General features: G+C 39.7%; 1 protein-coding gene across 2 annotated transcripts in view; it reads left to right on the top strand.

The window, feature by feature from the left end:
- lrrtm4l1 (leucine rich repeat transmembrane neuronal 4 like 1) overlaps positions 1-18,697 on the top strand; it is a 68,034-nt gene that overhangs the window by 20,550 nt on the left and 28,787 nt on the right. The window contains exon 2 of one of the 2 annotated variants that reach the window (XR_007969646.1): positions 10,768-12,472. Coding sequence is in view for 1 of the 2 variants with exons in the window: in XM_052117694.1 (XP_051973654.1) it covers positions 10,768-12,404 (1,637 nt within the window). In the remaining variant the exon portion in view is untranslated. The remainder of the gene's footprint in view (positions 1-10,767; positions 12,473-18,697) is intronic. The other variant, XM_052117694.1, reaches the window with a different exon arrangement.

Raw genomic sequence — 18,697 nt, 5'->3', positions numbered from 1 at the left:
AGTTTCTGGAAAGTACTTTCTTCAAGCAGTGGTACAGGAAGAAGTCCTCAGCATTCAATAAGGCCATGATCTTTATGCAGGACAATGCTCCATCACATGCATCCAAGTATTCCACTGCTTGGCTAGCCAACAAGGGCGTCAGATATGCCCAATTAATGACTTGGCCCCCTTCTTCACCTGATTTAAATCCTATTGAGAACTTGTGGGCCCTTCTCAAATGTGAGATTTACAGTGAGGGAAGACAATACACCTCTTTGAACAGCATTCGTGAGGCTGTGGTTGCTGCTTCAGCGAAGGTTGATCATGAACAGATCAAGAAACTGACAGACTCCATGGAAGGAAGGCTCATGGCCGTTATTGAAAAGAAGAGTGGAGATAGGTCACTGAATATTTTTGAAAGTCCAAAAATGTTATTTAATTGTCATTTTGTGTTATTTATTTGTTGCACTTACTTCCCTCCGAGTTTCCCTGATGTGGAGCTGACGTCAACTGCTCAGGCAACGCATTCCCAGCCAGTGCTGCACAAATCCCACACCAGACTACCCTATTACAGGACCCATTCACACACATTCCCCTTAATAATGTCTAAAATGCTGGCCAATTCATACCCAAAATCAGTGCTACCAGGGCTACCCACCTATATTCTATGTTTTTGTCCTTGGAATATAACAATAACATGCACTTAAAGATATTTGTGTATATCCCCATGCACACAACTCACCTTCATCCGGCATGCTATACCCAAAGCCTCACCTTGAACCAAGCTTTGGTGAATTAAAGTCTGATTGCCACACAAATCCACCAAGTCTTGGTATGTACCCCCTTTTGAATACTCACTGGTATCCGGTATATCCCTCGATCAGGGCCGGCTGATGATATGGAAACCTGGACCCACGGCACCACATCCATCACTGGGCATTGATACTGGATGTGTCCTGTTTCCCCGCAGCAGGCCCAGACTTTACCTCCACACCTGCGTCCCCGGATTTACCAACCTGGCAGGGAGGGGGAACAGAAACAGAGGGATTTAGAGCAATAGAATCCCCACCTGGTCTGGCCGGGGGTTAAGGATAGGAACATTATGGCAGTGGGAAAGGGAAGAGAGAAATGGAGGGAGCTGGACAGCCTCTTCAAGTGATGCAGATAGTGGCAGTGCACCCACTCCACCCTTCCCTTTGGTAGATGGTCAACAAACTGCTGCCTTTCCAGCGCCGCAGTCCTCATCCAGCAACCACCTCTGACAGGCATCACGGAGCTGTTGGGCAAAGGAAAATGGGCAGCCATATTCACAGAATGGCTGTGCCTGGATGTAAAAATTGTCATAGTCAAAGGCATATTTGTTCTGGAGCCAATCAGACCAGTTATATTCACTCAGACTTTTAAAATGACATTTATTTGCTGAATATAAAACAGAAAAGTAATGTCTCTCTTTGGCGTAGGCCCCGTCTCGAGGTCCGAAGAAGTTGTACTCGGAACCGTCATATCCTGCCGGAGATAGGAGGCAGGGGCGAGGAGTCTACCCCAGTGCAGTACGGGACTCAACTGGTGCTGGTGGGGTGGTGGAGGTTGCCATGTTAGCACACTGAAACAGCAATGCGATAGATTGTGAGCTCTTATCGACTTATAAAACAATGGCTTACATGTGATTGGCTAGGAATTAACCAGCTAATGGTGCGATGATGTACAGCTGCTAGTCTTACCGGTAGAACTCCGCTGTGCTTACATTTCCTGTCTGTCAATAATTTTGGGCATTCTCATAGTATTGTCATTGCAGTGAATTATACTCAGCCTACTTATTTTTTTTAATGTCTGTAATTGGTGTAACATGGCATTATTTTTAAGGTCATAAGGCCCATTACACCTATTTTACACCTATTCCCCATATTAAAAATATAGCCTATTGAAATAAATAAACAGATTAACATGGTACATAATCATAAGATTGAAGTGTGTCATGACAACCTTATTCTTGGTATACTACCTTCATTATTAAGAAATAAAATACATCAATAGACTTCCAGCCTTAAAAAAATTACAAGGACAAATCAGAGTACACATGAATGCAAGGATGGAGAGGAGAGAAATAATGTCAAAGAAGAATAAGGGAATGGAGTGGAAGGTGGGGAGTTTAGGTGGAGGGAGATATTTGATGAGTGGGATGAGGGTGCCGGTGGTACATTAACAGAAGCCACAGATAGTCACTGCTAGAGACACTACCAGGCTTCTTTATGGACACTTAAAGACTGTTGATATTTGAACTCAACAACAAAACAAACACACCCCTCCCTTCAGTGCTCCTTCAGAAGCTAACTATTCCAGAAATAAAAACTATTTTTAGAATTGAAACCAAATTTCGTACTGCATAAGACAGAAGCTAGACTGGAAGTCATTCATTTCCAATTGAGAGTTGCTCGGAGGCAGCATGGAATTCTGATCCACTGTGAAAGATTTGAGCTTCAGAATTGGATGCATTGAAATATTTCAACTTGTGTGGCTAGACCATATGTGTCCATATGAAGAGAGAAATATCAAAGTTTTGTAGCGTAACCTTTGTTCTAAACTCATGCTACTTTGGCAGATTGGACTGTGATATGGTAATGCTAACTGAAAATGTATCATACATTTAATTTAATTCATCCACCTGTTCAACAAAATCACACACAGTAATGTCAATGTAGCAAACCTCAGAAAACAAACTCACAAAACCAACAACCTTGCTAACTTTTTCACAGCTTCATTTGAATCTTTCTGTATTTATGTCTTGAGGGCTCTAATCATGGTCTGTGAGTGCCTTCACACTTGCAATGAATACAATCTATTTTGAGCAAATTGTAAGTTCATCATGGCTGCCACTTAGGGGCGAAATGCGACTCATAAATGAATGTTGGAAACATTGACAAGGTGGCTTAAGACTATACATTTTTGTATAAGAGAGTATTATATTTATTGAATATTTATATAGCATTATTTATTTATTACAATATAGTACAGCTTTATAATATTGTCTATCAATATTGGTTATCATTCAGAACATAAATAATGTTCAGTTTATCTGTGTAAGAATCTTAATATTGGGTTATCCCTACCAAAGCTGTGAGAATTTTTTTTTATAAATAGGTAACTGTCAGTTGGACAGAAAAACTAAATTTTAAATTTTACCATAAATAATCTCGAAATTCGAATAATATTCAAATTTGAAAGTCTGATTTTTAAATTGATGTTGTTTCCTTAGTCCACAAGAGAGTGCATTAAATGCATAGACCACACAGCACCATGTTATATTTCAAAGAACATTTCTGTCTGTTAAAAAAAAAAGAGCATTCCATTTTCAACTAATGTGCATAAAATAAATAAATCAAAAGTTTTAGTTGGTCCATATTCTGAAATGTCAAGTCAGAGGTAAAATGGGAAGAATGCTTCAACAGGCAGTCCACATGGTGTTACACTTGCACTGATGCCATAATATACTACTCCAGACTAGGGTTGCAACGGAATGAGATTTTCACGGTATGATAACCGTATCAGAAAATATTACACGTTACAATGACTCTTAAAAGAGTGAAAACAGAAAGTTTTTTTTTTTGGTTAAACAAACACTTAATTATGATTGAAACTTGAAACCATTTTTTTATAATTGAAACTTGAAACCATTTTTTTTATGGCTGTATGTGTAAAAAAAAGTATCCCTTTTGAAAATAAATCAAATAAATAGAATAAGAAAGCTAACAGAATTATAATAATAAACTGAATTATAAACATGGTAAAAAAATAACATGTAACATGTAACATGTAATAACATGTTATATAACTAAAGCATGTTGATTTACATGTTAGCATAGCATGTTAAATTAACTAATAAATGAAAAATAACATCAGCTGTGTGAGCTTTAAAGTAATGTCCTATGATTATTAACCATTAACATACTGTAGGTGCATGACAGACTTCTCCTGTCTGTACCTTTATCTCAGTGCTTCTCAACTGGTTTTGCTTCCAGACAGATTTACATTGGATATCAAGTGGCGACCCACCATAGTAAAAACATAACCTGTATTTAATTTATCCTGAGTCGCATTTCCTTTTATGCTGCATAGTTTTGTTCATGGATTTACATTACAAGGACATGCATCAAGTGACATTATTTTTGTTGTTGATGTCAAATCTACAGCAAGTTTTCTCGCCCTCTTTTAAAAATTGAAGAGCATATTTACTTATATGAGCCCATTATTATCCCATTTGTTTCCTAATTTCAAACATAATTCAAACAGATCATACATATTACACAGAAGGAAAGCTCCTCATTACCATGATTAGGTCAGTGTAGCTGGTCTGAAATAATAGTAATAATAACTAGATGGGTACATTTCCTGAAGAAAATGTGAGTGGTGCTTGCCGTGGTGAAACTCGTCAAACAGCATGCTGTAACTCGAAAAGAACAAAAATCACGGTCGTAAATAAATCAACCCGGAATTCTGTACGATTTTCTGGTGCAGAAATATGTGATTTGTTACTCGGTTGCTAGGGTAAGCCTGTGTGGTTGCTATGCAGTTACCAAGGTAATACAATATGCGGCTCCTTTCCATCCCGAGCGAAATAAGTCAACCCGGAAGTCTCTACGTTTTCCGATGCAGAGATATGTGATTTGTTACTCTGTTGCTAGGGTAACCCCATGTGGTTGATAGGCAGTTACCGTAGTGATACTTATGAAGTGTCCTTGCCATCCTGATTGGAATAAATCAACCCAGAAGTCTCTCTGATTTTCTGGTGCAGAGATATAGTTGTAGCTAAACGGTTGCTAGGGTACTCTGTTTAGTTGCTAGGGAGTGGCTTGGCAGCTGCCAATCGTGAAACTTCAAAGGCTGCTTGTCAGTATGAGTGATATAAACCAACTCCCATGCCTCTGTGACATTCAGAATCGAAGATATGCCTCTATGGATTTTGTTTGCTAAGGTGCTCGACAATGGTTGCTAGGGAGGGGCTAGGAAGTGTTGACGTGATTCATGATTGGCTGTTTGCTGCCCCGAGTCAAACGAGACCACCCTTGTGTTTCTATGACGCTTCTATCCGGAGATATCCCTTTGATGTCTTTCATTAGAAGTCTATGGGACTTGTTGCTAAGGTGCTTTAAATTGTTGTTAGGGCGTGGCTTGATAGCTTCACAATGATACCGAGAGACTGATTGGTCATCTGAGTAAAATGAGCCCACCCCCTTGTCTCTACGACACTGTGATCCAGAGCTATGTTCAATACAAAATCCCTATTTCATGGTCCGTCCTACACCATTGTAAGTCAATGGGGGCAACTTTGGGCTGCTCCTGCCCCCTAGGGGTGCAACTTTTACCCCATATAGAGGCATGCTCTTACAGAGCCTGCCAGCCTCTTCAAATGTAGCAAATCACACGTTTCTGCGAAATCCTCGCTCGGAGCTGTGATGCGTCAAAGTTTCTCGCAATGTTAAGTCTATGGGATTTTGCGGCCGCTTTTTGCCCCTGGGGCAAATACCGTACTCCGATCAGCTACAAAAGTCATAGCACACGTGTCCTCAATAGGCCGTTCGATTTGATACCTCATTCGTGGGTCTACGCCAAACGGTGCGGGACGAGTTAGGTGCCGAACTTTTGTACGGAGATATAAAAATAAAAACTAGATAGGTACATTTCCTGAAGAAAATGTGAGTGGTGCTTGCCGTGGCAAAACTCGTCAAATAGCCTGCTTGAAAAGAACAGAAATTGTGGTCATAAATAAATCAACCCAGAAGTCTGTATAATGTTCTGGTGCAGAAATATGTGATTTGTTAGTAGGTTGCTAGGGTAACCCCATGTGGTTGCTAGGCAGTTACCATAGTGATACTAATCAAGTGTCCTTGCCATCCTGATTGAAATAAGTCAAACCGGAAGTCTGTATGTTTTTGTGATGCAGAGATATGTGATTTGTTACTCGGTTGCTAGGGTAACCCCATCTGGTTGCTAGGCAGTTACCATAGTGATAGTAATGAAGTGTCCTTGCCATCCTGAGTGAAATAAATCAACCCGAAGTCAGTAGTATTTTCTGGTGCAGAGATATGTGATTTGTTACTCGGTTGCTAGGGTAACCCCATCTGGTTGCTAGGCAGTAATCATAGTGATAGTAATCAAGTGTCCTTGCCATCCTGATTGAAATAAGTCAACCCGAAGTCTCTACGCTTTTCTGATGCAGAGATATGTGATTTGTTACTCGGTTGCTAGGGTAACCCCATCTGGTTGCTAGGCAGTTACCTTAGTGATACTAATGAAGTGTCCTTGCCATCCTGATTGAAATAAATCAACCCAGAAGTTTCTCTGATTTTCTGGTGCAGAGATATAGTTACTGCTAAAGGGTTGCTAGGGTACTCTGTTTAGTTGCTAGGAGTGGCTTGGCAGCTGCCAATCATTAATCTCCAACGGCTGCTTGTCAGTATGAATGATATAAACCAACTCCCATGCCTCTGTGACATTCAGAATGGAAGATATCCTCTATGGATTTTGGTTGCTAAGGTGCTCGACAATGGTTGCTAGGAGGGGCTAGGAAGTGTTGAGGTGATTCATGATTGGCTGTTTGCTGTCCCGAGTGAAACGAGACCACCCTTGTGTTTCTATGACACTTCTATCCGGAGATATCCCTTTGATGTCTTTCAATAGAAGTCTATGGGACTTGTTGCTAAGGTGCTCTAAATTGTTGCTAGGGCGTGGCTTGATAGATTCAAAATGATCCTGAGATACTGATTGGTCGTCTGAGTAAAATGAGCCCACCCCATTGTCTCTATGACACTGTGATCCAGAGCTATGTTGAATACAAATCCCAATGCCATTTCATTTCATGGGCCGTCCTACACCATTGTAAGTCAATTGGGGCATTTTTGGGCAGCTCCTGCCCCCAGGGTGCAACTTTTACCCCATTTTGAGGTATGCTCTTACAGAGCCTGCCAGCCTCTTCAAATGTGGCAAATCACACGCTTCTGCGAAATCCTCGCTGGAGCTGTGACGCCACAAAGTTTGTCTCAATGTTAAGTCTATGGGATTTTTCGCCGCTTTTTTGCCCCTGGGGCAATTACCGCACTCCGATCGCTTATAAAAGTCATAGCACACGTGTCCTCAATAGGTCGCTCGATTTGACACCTCATTCGTGGGTCTACGCCAAACGGTGCGGGACGAGTTAGGTGCCGAAGTTTTGTACGGAGATAGAATAATAAAAAGTATAAAAATAAAAATAAGTATGTGAGATTACAATAGTGATGCTTTGCAAGCACCACTAATAAAAACTAGATAGGTACATTTCCTGAAGAAAATGTGAGTGGTGCTTGCCGTGGCAAAACTCGTCAAATAGCCTGCTTGAAAAGAACAGAAATTGTGGTCATAAATAAATCAACCCAGAAGTCTGTATAATGTTCTGGTGCAGAAATATGTGATTTGTTAGTAGGTTGCTAGGGTAACCCCATGTGGTTGCTAGGCAGTTACCATAGTGATACTAATCAAGTGTCCTTGCCATCCTGATTGAAATAAGTCAAACCGGAAGTCTGTATGTTTTTGTGATGCAGAGATATGTGATTTGTTACTCGGTTGCTAGGGTAACCCCATCTGGTTGCTAGGCAGTTACCATAGTGATAGTAATGAAGTGTCCTTGCCATCCTGAGTGAAATAAATCAACCCGGAAGTCAGTAGTATTTTCTGGTGCAGAGATATGTGATTTGTTACTCGGTTGCTAGGGTAACCCCATCTGGTTGCTAGGCAGTAATCATAGTGATAGTAATCAAGTGTCCTTGCCATCCTGATTGAAATAAGTCAACCCGGAAGTCTCTACGCTTTTCTGATGCAGAGATATGTGATTTGTTACTCGGTTGCTAGGGTAACCCCATCTGGTTGCTAGGCAGTTACCATAGTGATACTAATGAAGTGTCCTTGCCATCCTGATTGAAATAAATCAACCCAGAAGTCTCTCTGATTTTCTGGTGCAGAGATATAGTTACTGCTAAACGGTTGCTAGGGTACTCTGTTTAGTTGCTAGGGAGTGGCTTGGCAGCTGCCAATCATGAATCTCCAAAGGCTGCTTGTCAGTATGAATGATATAAACCAACTCCCATGCCTCTGTGACATTCAGAATGGAAGATATCCTCTATGGATTTTGGTTGCTAAGGTGCTCGACAATGGTTGCTAGGGAGGGGCTAGGAAGTGTTGAGGTGATTCATGATTGGCTGTTTGCTGCCCCGAGTCAAACGAGACCACCCTTGTGTTTCTATGACACTTCTATCCGGAGATATCCCTTTGATGTCTTTCATTAGAAGTCTATGGGACTTGTTGCTAAGGTGCTCTAAATTGTTGCTAGGGCGTGGCTTGATAGCTTCACAATGATCCTGAGAGACTGATTGGTCGTCTGAGTAAAATGAGCCCACCCCCTTGTCTCTATGACACTGTGATCCAGAGCTATGTTCAATACAAATCCCAATGCCATTTCATTTCATGGGCCGTCCTACACCATTGTAAGTCAATTGGGGCATTTTTGGGCAGCTCCTGCCCCCAGGGGTGCAACTTTTACCCCATATTGAGGTATGCTCTTACAGAGCCTGCCAGCCTCTTCAAATGTGGCAAATCACACGTTTCTACGAAATCCTCGCTCGGAGCTGTGACGCGTCAAAGTTTGTCGCAATGTTAAGTCTATGGGATTTTTCGGCCGCTTTTTGCCCCTGGGGCAAATACCGCACTCCGATCGCTTATAAAAGTCATAGCACACGTGTCCTCAATAGGCCGTTCGATTTGACACCTCATTCGTGGGTCTACGCCAAACGGTGCGGGACGAGTTAGGTGCCGAAGTTTTGTACGGAGATAGAATAATAAAAAGTATAAAAATAAAAATAAGTATGTGAGATTACAATAGTGATGCTTTGCAAGCACCACTAATAAAAATAATAAGTATGTGAGATTACAATAGTGATGCTTTGCAAGCACCACTAATAATAAATTATAATATTTATGAAAAAATAAGTACTAGCTGAATCACATCACACACTACCACTGTTGATATAAAATGAGGTCTAATAGATTCTACATTAAGATTATTTCATATGAAACTATAACATTTTGTCAAAATATAACAGTTACTTTTGCTCATGTAAAATCTTGAAACAAATTTGTAAAGGTGATGATGTGTAATGATTTTATTTTTCAGCGCAAAACACAGTGTTGCTCTTTTCCTCCTCAGGGCTGTTTGGCATGTCAGGGCTGCCTACTGTTTGACAGATTCGACTTGACTTCCTCTTTAATGCTTTAAACTAGAAAAGTCTCGCTAGAATTGAAATTGGTCACATCAGTTTTGAGGTCTGAGCTCCGCAAGCCTGGTTGTTGCACGCACGCGCCAGAAAGAAGAGTAGATCATGATCGCGAGCTGGTTCCGTTACACTCATGCAAAAGTGCAGATGAGAAGCCTTTAGCTGATTGCGAGATTATCATGAATTCTCATCGGCAGTCCTAAATAGGCTATCATTTTGACGGCTGTGTAAATATCTTTAATGTGAGAACCACATCATTGTTCTTTCCCTGCTGATCGCGACACAGTCCGAATAGAACTGCGACCCACTTTTGGGCGTGACCCACCAGTTGAGAAACACTGCTCTAACGCACACACCCACACACACACACACACACACACACACACTTATGTCAGACCCATCGCCTTCTCTCTGACATTTTCTCCACTGCATGTGTGTGTGTGGCACAAGTTGAGGAGTCTGACAGGCAGTCGAGAAGGAAAGGAGATGCGCACGCGCAGGTGAGATTCTCCGTCTGGTCGCATTTTTTTTTCTCAGTACCGTAGATAAGAAAATGTACATGGTATGATAACCGTCAATTTTCATACCGGGGCTTACCATGAAACTGGTATACCACTGCAACCCTACTCCAGACACAAGCTTTATAATAACAGCGAAATACCACATTGTTTTTTATTCATTACAGTTTTATGTAGGGTATCAATATTCCCAGAAAGCAGTGGTATTCGGCTGAACTGGATGGTGAAGTGGCTCAGACTATGAGCCCAGGCCAGGGGCTGTTCAATCATACGGAACACAACAGAATGGAACAGGACGTGAGAATCTCGAGATACACATTTCCAAGTTTAACTCCTTTACTGTTAAAGCACTTAAAAAAACTAATTGCTTAATCTAAGAAACATTTATGAGAAAGCAAGATGCAAGGGCCGAGTACCTCCACCAACTGTAAGGTGCTGTTCACACGAACGCTTTTGCAACCATCCATTTTCTTTTCTATGGAAACTGCGCTAGATGAACTTCTTAGTTTTGCTTTGTTTTTGTTTATTCAGCATCTCGTGCAGGATACAGTTTTTTTTAGAAGGTGTTTCTAATTAAAAAGAACTTTAAAAAGCATCTTGAGACCTGCTTTCTGTTAAACTGTATTTGTTGCGCGGTGTGTAGCCTTTTCTTAGCGCAAGAATGTGATCGATCTGAAGTCATCGTCAGTGCTTGGCAAAAATCCAAAATTATAATGCACAGTTTTAGCATTCGAATGTGCATTTTTTTTTTCTTATATTTGACGATTATTCAAATTTCGCATTAATTACTTATTCTGTTTAAACTATGATTACAGATTACTCTGAATAAAAACAAATGTTTATTATAGGAATATATGTGTGGATGGTAGAAGTATCTTCTCATATGAGCCTAGACAGCCTTGAACATTTTCCAAAATAATATTTGACTTGTTGATATATGTAATAATCTGATGTTATGCTGTTTATCTCTTCAGGTCCTGTTATGTGTGACAAGAGATTAGTGGGCCTCATCCTCCTGCAAGCCTCCTCCCTCCTGTTGTTCAGTTCTGGGGAAAGGATGTGCCCCAATAGCTGCCACTGCGAGGGCAAGATTGTCCATTGTGAGTCAGCTGGCTTCCAGGACGTCCCAGAAAATATTTCAATTAGTTGTCAAGGCCTGTCCCTGCGCTACAATGACTTGCACACAATGTTCCCCTACCAGTTTGCCCATCTTAACCAGCTACTCTGGCTGTATCTGGACCACAATCAAATTACATTTGTAGATAGTCGTGCTTTTCAGGGGGTACGACGGTTGAAGGAGCTGATCTTGAGCTCCAATAGGATTTCACTGCTCCATAATGTCACTTTTCACGGAGTACCTAACCTCCGCAGTCTCGACCTCTCCTATAACAAACTGCAGGAGCTGCAGCCAGGCCAATTCTATGGTCTTCGGAAAATGCAGAATCTGCACTTGCGCTCCAATGGGCTCACTACAATCCCTGTCCGGGTCTTTTTGGAATGCAGGAGCTTGGAGTTCCTTGACTTGGGCTATAATCGGCTTCGCATTCTCACTCGTACCGCATTTCTGGGGTTATCTCGACTCATGGAACTCCATCTGGAGCACAATCAGTTTTCGCGAATCAATTTCTTTCTGTTTCCTCGCCTTGCTAACCTTCGTACCCTGTATCTACAATGGAACCGTATTCGAGCTGTTAACCAAGGCTTTCCGTGGAGCTGGTATACCTTGCAGAAGCTTGATATTTCTGGCAATGAGATACAGACACTAGATCCTGTAGTATTTCAATGCCTTCCCAATCTTCAGGTTCTCAACTTAGAGTCCAACAAACTGGCAAATGTTTCTCAGGAAGTTGTGGCTGCCTGGATCTCCCTAACAACCATTAGCCTTGCAGGTAATATGTGGGACTGTGGGCCAGGCATTTGTCCTCTTGTTTTCTGGCTCAAGAATTTCAGAGGCACCAAGGACACTAGTATAATCTGCAGCAGTCCCAAACACCTTCAAGGGGAAAAGGTTATGGAGACCACCAAGAACTACATTGACTGTGATGATTATGAGATCACTGCTCAATCTCCTTTGTATCTGCAGACCTTTGATCCAAGTTTTGATCTTACCCCTGAACCAACAATGGCTCCAACAACACCTCCACCCTTGCCTTCACCTGCGTCTGAGGCACCCATTCCTCCTCCCCAGCCTCAACCACCTCAACGTCCCACCTTTCCCAGCCATAAAAATACAGACCCCAGAGACTCACGTCAATGGATACCCTCATCTTCAAATAGCTTTTTAGTGACACCAGCTCCTGAACAGGACAATGTGTCTTTTCACAAAGTGGTGATGGGTGGTGTGGCACTGTTCCTCTCAGTGTCTCTTATCTTATCAGTGATTTTTGTCTCCTGGAAGCGATACCCTGGTGCTACCCGACTGTTGCAGCAGAGTTCAATTGTGGGTCGAAAGCGTAGGAAAAAGAGTCAGGAACCAGAGCAGAGCATGAGCTCCCAGCTCCAGGAATATTATATGAGCTACAACCCTGCATCCACACCAGAGGCCTTGGAGGTGCTGGGCAATGGGACAGGTACCTGCACCTGTACCATATCCAGCTCCAGGGAATGTGAGGTATGACATGTGCAAGGCAGCCTAAAATCAGATCAGATCAAAACAAATGAACGGCTCAGGATATAGAGGTAAATTTTTCATTGTGCATGCTGCAAATATTCACCAGAGCAGGGATATGCACCCTTGACTCCTTAGATCCTTCATAATGTCTCATTTAAGGAATGTCCCATTTAGTCCACTTTCCGTGGCTCCAAATTTTCCTGTACATAGTACTATTTTTGTGCAAAGTGCAAAGTAAACTCAAACCAGGAGTCAATGGTTTCAAAAGCACTGCCCCACTCATTTGCACATTCTTGGTTTTGGTCTATTTAATTATTGCACTTATTTAAGGCTTATTATTTATTTTGTCATAATGGTTGATTAGAATGCTTTGTGTTTGGAATACTTTCTTACTTCACACTTGATTTTACTAACAATCATTGTCTATTGCATTTAGGAATTTGTATTATTACGCTGGTAATAGTTCACCAGAAATAACTTTAAAAAAAAATTAAACTGTCAATAATTCAAATTGCACAGCGATCTAATGATATATAGAATTTTACAACCCATTAGAGCATGCAAAATGGCTCCTTCATTATGGGATGAAATTAGACTAAAAATGAATATGTAATACAAACATATCCATCAGTTTAATAAATGTTGCAAATGTATCTTTCAATCCACAGATACATGCCTTTCAACTTGTCTCTGTAAAATTCAAAATTAAATAAATGTGCTGGGATTTGTACAAATAGAGACATATTTGTGAACACAAATGTTCCCTTTTGTATAAATGTATCACAAGTTGTGTATACAACCAAAGGAAGATGTTCCAAATCAAACACAAAATGGTCTTGTGAAGTGTTTAATGTAAATTTGTGGATCAAGTGGCGCATGCATTCATTGATGTCCATTTGAGTTGATATTGTTTGATTCATTTTAATTTTGAGACTTTTTCTTTGCTATTTTCACCATGGCTGACTCACACACAAACAATGGAATAGAACATCACAGCTAAAGCTCTGTGGCATTTTGCTTGAGGTTACCCTTCCTCTTTCCTACTGTGTGTCAATTGTCTGGGACTGATAGATACCTCTATCCAGGGCAAGAGCAATCTGGACATATATTAAGAAGAACATCCACACAGCTACAATGCTTTTATAAAACATGAATCATGTTTACAGATGATAAACTGAAGAGCACATACAAACATAATTTACATTAAGGTTTATACAAGATCTGCTGGTGTAAGAATTGGTTTCCACATTATTAAATGTAAAAAATCCATATGTTTTTTCATATGTAAGCATGATTCATGTTTTATAAAGGCCCCTGTGTGGCTATTCTTCTGCATTTTTACCTTGTTTTTATTTTTCCAATAAAAATGTAAAACCAACAGAGTATGAGTTGTACAATCTAATTGTGTTACATGAGACCAAGAAGTAACAGCTTCTCAAAGCGAAACCTAAGAAAGAACAGTGCCAGGTATTTGGATACTACAACATTAAGAACTGTACACATACTTTGACAATTATGCAGACAAAAGTTTCAGGATGGGTTGCACCAATAAGGAATTAAGCAGAGTTTAGATCTAATCCAGGGTTTGTTGATACAAATGTCATTTTAATTTGAGTTGTGTTGCACCACTTAATTTTCAAAATGGTTAAACAAATCAGAGATTAAACTTTTAAACCGAAATTAAAATCTTCATCTGCGATTAATTTTGTCTGTCCTGATTAATTTTTATAAGGAAAACAATTACGAATACCTGTCGCTTGTAAGCACCCTCGTTCTGTTTGAGAGATCCGTCTGTCCCATGTCTCCGCATCATACAGTGGGGAAGCGGGTAATCGCGCTGCTAACAAGATGAGCCATCGTATTTGCAAATGTAACCATGATTATTTTTAAACCAGCTTTAAAGTTTAGTGCAACAGAATGATCAGATTCCTTGTTGGTGCAACCCACTGTCAGTCTATAAACTTTGTTAAGATTAAAACAGCATATTTTAATGCTGACTGGTGCCAGAAACAACAACTTATATTAACTAGAATCGACTGACAAACGCATTGTCACCAGAAATTAAAAAAAAAATTCTTCAATTTTAAAATATGATATTATTCTTGGTTATATATGAGAGAAATTGAGACAAACATTTGATCCTTTCTGCTGATGTCAGACTCTGATTGTTTGAAGAGTGGAGGTTTGCTCATTGAACTTGTGAATAAACCACGCTCTACCTGATGATGCATCTCAAAATGAGTGGTAACTATTTTGCTCACACAAAGTTACGTGTGGATTGTGCAAGGCAAACCCTGCAGAAAGGAAGTTTTAAAATTTCAATGAATTAAAGGGAATCGACACAAATAGATGTCAATGAATGTGTATGAATTTCTTGTTCTAAAAATGCTAATTCAATGCATTTTTGATTTGGAACATTTCCCTTTGGTTGCACACACAAATTGTGACGTATTAGTGCAAAAAGGAACACTTGTATTCACGAATCTGTCTCTATTTGTTGAATTTCCAACATATTTATTAAATGATACATTTCAAGTTGAAATGCATTTTTGAGTTGTTATTATTATTTTAATTAATGGGTAGATGTGCAGACATTTATGAATACGTTTAGGATTTATACATTGATAGTTGTCTGAGTCAGCCAACAGAATCAACACAAATAGACAATACTTCTCAAGACCATTTTGTGTTTGATTTGGAACATCTTCCTTTGGTTGTATACACAAATTTGATACATTTATACAAAAGGGAACATTTGTGTTCACAAATATGTCTCTATTTGTACAATTCCCAGCACATTTATTACATTTGGAATTTCACAGACACAAGTTGAAAGGCATTTGTCTGTGGATTGAAAGATACATTTGCAACATTTATCAAACTGACGGATAAGTATGCATACATTTGTTAATCATTTTTAAACTAATTTCATCCCATACTTCTTCACTCTCTAATGTCATTATGGCAGGGCGGAGGGCGGGGCCGGGTCGTGATTATACGCACCACCGTCTGCCATCGTTCTTTATCCCTCTCAGATGCTTAATTAGCCTGATAAGGGACTGGGTGTGTATAATCACGACCCGGCTCCGCCCTCCGCCCTGCCACATTCCTCCCTCGTTCTCTCAGGCTGGGGAGCCCCCGGCCTGACACACATCTCCAGTTCCTCCGACCCCTCCGCGTTTCTGGGGGATGGCAGGGCTCTCCTCCGCCCCTGGCAGTGGCTCCATCGCTCCTGGCGGTCGGGGAGTCCACTCCCCACTCGCCTCACGGACGGCGGCCGTTCACCGCATCTGGGCGGTTGGTCTACTCCCTCCCCTGGTGGATGGCAGCGGCACTCCCCTGGGTGGACAGACTCCGCGACGGGCATCCCTCCTCCTTCCCGGGCTTCGGCACCAGTATAAAGGGATTCAATGGGAGGAGGCGAGAACCGGCTTGATAATATAAATAATATTTTAATGAGTAACTTAAAAGACACAAACACACATGACGGACATGTCCGTAAACTATCTCTCTCTCTTGTCGCACCACCATCTGCCATCGGCCTTTATCCCTCTCGGAGGCTTAATTAGCCTGATAAGGGACCGGGTGTGTATAATCAAGACCCGGCCCCGCCCTCTGCCCTGCCACAGTCATATATTTAAAAGAATATATCTTTTTATCTGTCCAAATCCATTACTGGTTTATTCAGCTTTTTTGGAAGATTTTAAAAGATGCATGCGCCACTTTTGGGAACCATGAACATCTAGATGAGAGTGTTTTTACCTGTTGATTATAGTTGGGGGCACTGGTTATGAAAGCCAGGGAATGTTTTTTTATTTATTTATTTTTAGGCCAATATTAATATCATTCTTAGCAGGGGCACAACTGCAACATCAATGTTGTTTCCCCCACCCCACCAAATACACACACATGCCCTAAAACACAGATATAAATCCTAAAACCCATAGGCAAACTAAGTGGCCTTTGAAGCCCTTTTAACTTTATATGAAAAAGTAATGTTAATGTGACAAAAAATGTGACAACTAGAATGGAACCATTAGTAACTCAACACTTTTCAAACTGCTTCAAAATGTTTCATATAATACAGTTTGGAACAAAATAAATAAATAAATAAATAATAATAATAATAATATATATATATACAAATTTACAACATAATGTGATGCCAATTCTTTAATTCAAACTTTTATATTTACAATTTAATTTAGAATTTGGATATGAATAGTCATGTACATAGCAATGAAGCTATTTAATTATAAAAACAAATTATTAATTTAATCTCATCTGCATCGTTATTATCCATCCAATCAGAAAAAAAAAGAAAGTAAGAAGAGGCTTTATGACTGATTCTGAAGCAAGCCTCTCCATCACACATTTCTTTGCCCAATTTTTTGGATTTAGTTAATAGTTGATCCAAGTGTTGTTTAAAAAAAAGGTAGTTTACTCACACCACATCCAATGGTTTCTCACATCGTCTTTGACAGCGAGACAACAATAGGCAAAAGTATGAAAGTGCAGTAAGTTATGGTTAGTAAGAGGAGCCCAAGTATAGGTTTGACATGGCAGAGGATCAATTAACAACTTTTTTAACAAGCCTTTCTCTCTAAATGTAAAGCGATCGGACACCCATTCCAAAACATAAGGCAACTTTTTGCAAAACCATGACAGAAAATATATTCGGAAATTATTTAAATGTATGTTAACTTCAAGCCTTTCTTCAAGATTTTCAGTAATATAGTGATAAGTTAAGCCTACCAATCTCTCTTTATCCACTTGGGCATTGTTTTCTTTGTGTTAATGTACTGTTTTAATTTGACATCTTCCTTTTTCTGTTCTGCGCCCCACAAAGCATTCCCAGTCTGACCATTTTTGCCATGTGACAGTTAGAGCAATGTCAGTAGACAGAGGGTGAACAGTAGCTATGAAGGACCTCTTGATAAAAAATATATATATATATATAAAAATGCATGTTTAAACCCATTTAAAATGCTAATAATATTTTAAGATAAATAAAAAATAAGTCAAATAAAAGTTCAATAAAATACATCCTTTTCATTATTGGTTAAAATTGTGCTTTTAGTTGTTTGTAAGTTATTATATGAGATTTTAAAAATATGATTCTAAATATGTGTTGCATATGTTGCTTACCCCACTTTACCACCCCTGATTCTTATGCTTGTGAAGATGCTGGTTTAAACAGCCATGCAAAATCCCATGATTTCAATCCAAATTGGAATAGGAGCCAAATTAATGGAGTAATTACCATAACCTTCCGCTGTACTTGAGTTCTGTGTTCCATGCTTTGATGTTGTAAAGTGCATTTAACTGCAAAAAAAATTTATCTTATCAGTGGTTGTGCACTGGGCATGTTTAAACTAAAGATATTACTTACACTTACAATATGTGTATTGAAAGAAAACTAAAATACTGAACTGGAAGTAATCTACTTATTCAAATTGGCTAATGGAAGTAACCAAACATGAGAGAATAAGAAAAGCTATAAAACTCTATAAATGTTCAGATTGAGGAATGAAATCACTGAGTTGAATTAATGAGACAATTAATATGAAATAGGACAAACAATGAGACATGTTAATACAATACAATAAAACAAAATTGGATTGTTTATTAAACAATACTAATTATTTCATAATTTACTCACTTCCATGTTGTTCCAAACCTGTATGACTTTATTCTCTGGAACACAATAGGAGATGTTAGGCAGAATGACAGCCTTGGTCACCATTCACATTCAAAGTCATGTGGGTTTGGAATAACATTAGGGTAAGTAAATGAAGACAGAATTTTCATTTTCGGGTGAGCTATCCTTTTAACTGGGGCTTCAGTATTTTGGTAAAATTTTTGTGTATTTTTGTAAGAATTGTTCCCAGGTCTTGCGCTAGGGTTTTGGGGGCCCTAAACAAAAATAGTGTATGTATGGGGCCCTACAGGTTTCTGAACCAGCCAAAAAAAAGAGAAATGAGATATTTTCTAAATAAAAAAGCTCTCATTTCAGAGAGAGAATTTTACCAATAAGTTACCAGAACAGTTAGTAAGGGCCATTCACTAGCAGTGTCATCGGTGGAGGTGGTTTGTGGTCCTGTCCCGAAATACTTTAATAGTGCTCCTGAGGAGAAGAAGGAAATTATACATACAAAAAATGGATGGAAGGAGCATTACAATAACAACCATCTGGGGTCTGAGGGTGTTTTGGGCCCTGGAGAAGTTTTGAGATGCCTTGACATTTGTGCTTTTTTCAGTTGCTTAAAAACATATTAATGGCTAAAGTCTGA

This window comes from Xyrauchen texanus, chromosome 44, assembly GCF_025860055.1.
Source record: "Xyrauchen texanus isolate HMW12.3.18 chromosome 44, RBS_HiC_50CHRs, whole genome shotgun sequence".
NCBI classification, from domain to species: domain Eukaryota; kingdom Metazoa; phylum Chordata; class Actinopteri; order Cypriniformes; family Catostomidae; genus Xyrauchen; species Xyrauchen texanus.
The sequence above is the reverse complement of the archived record's forward strand: the minus strand, read 5'-3'. Positions and strand labels throughout refer to the sequence as shown.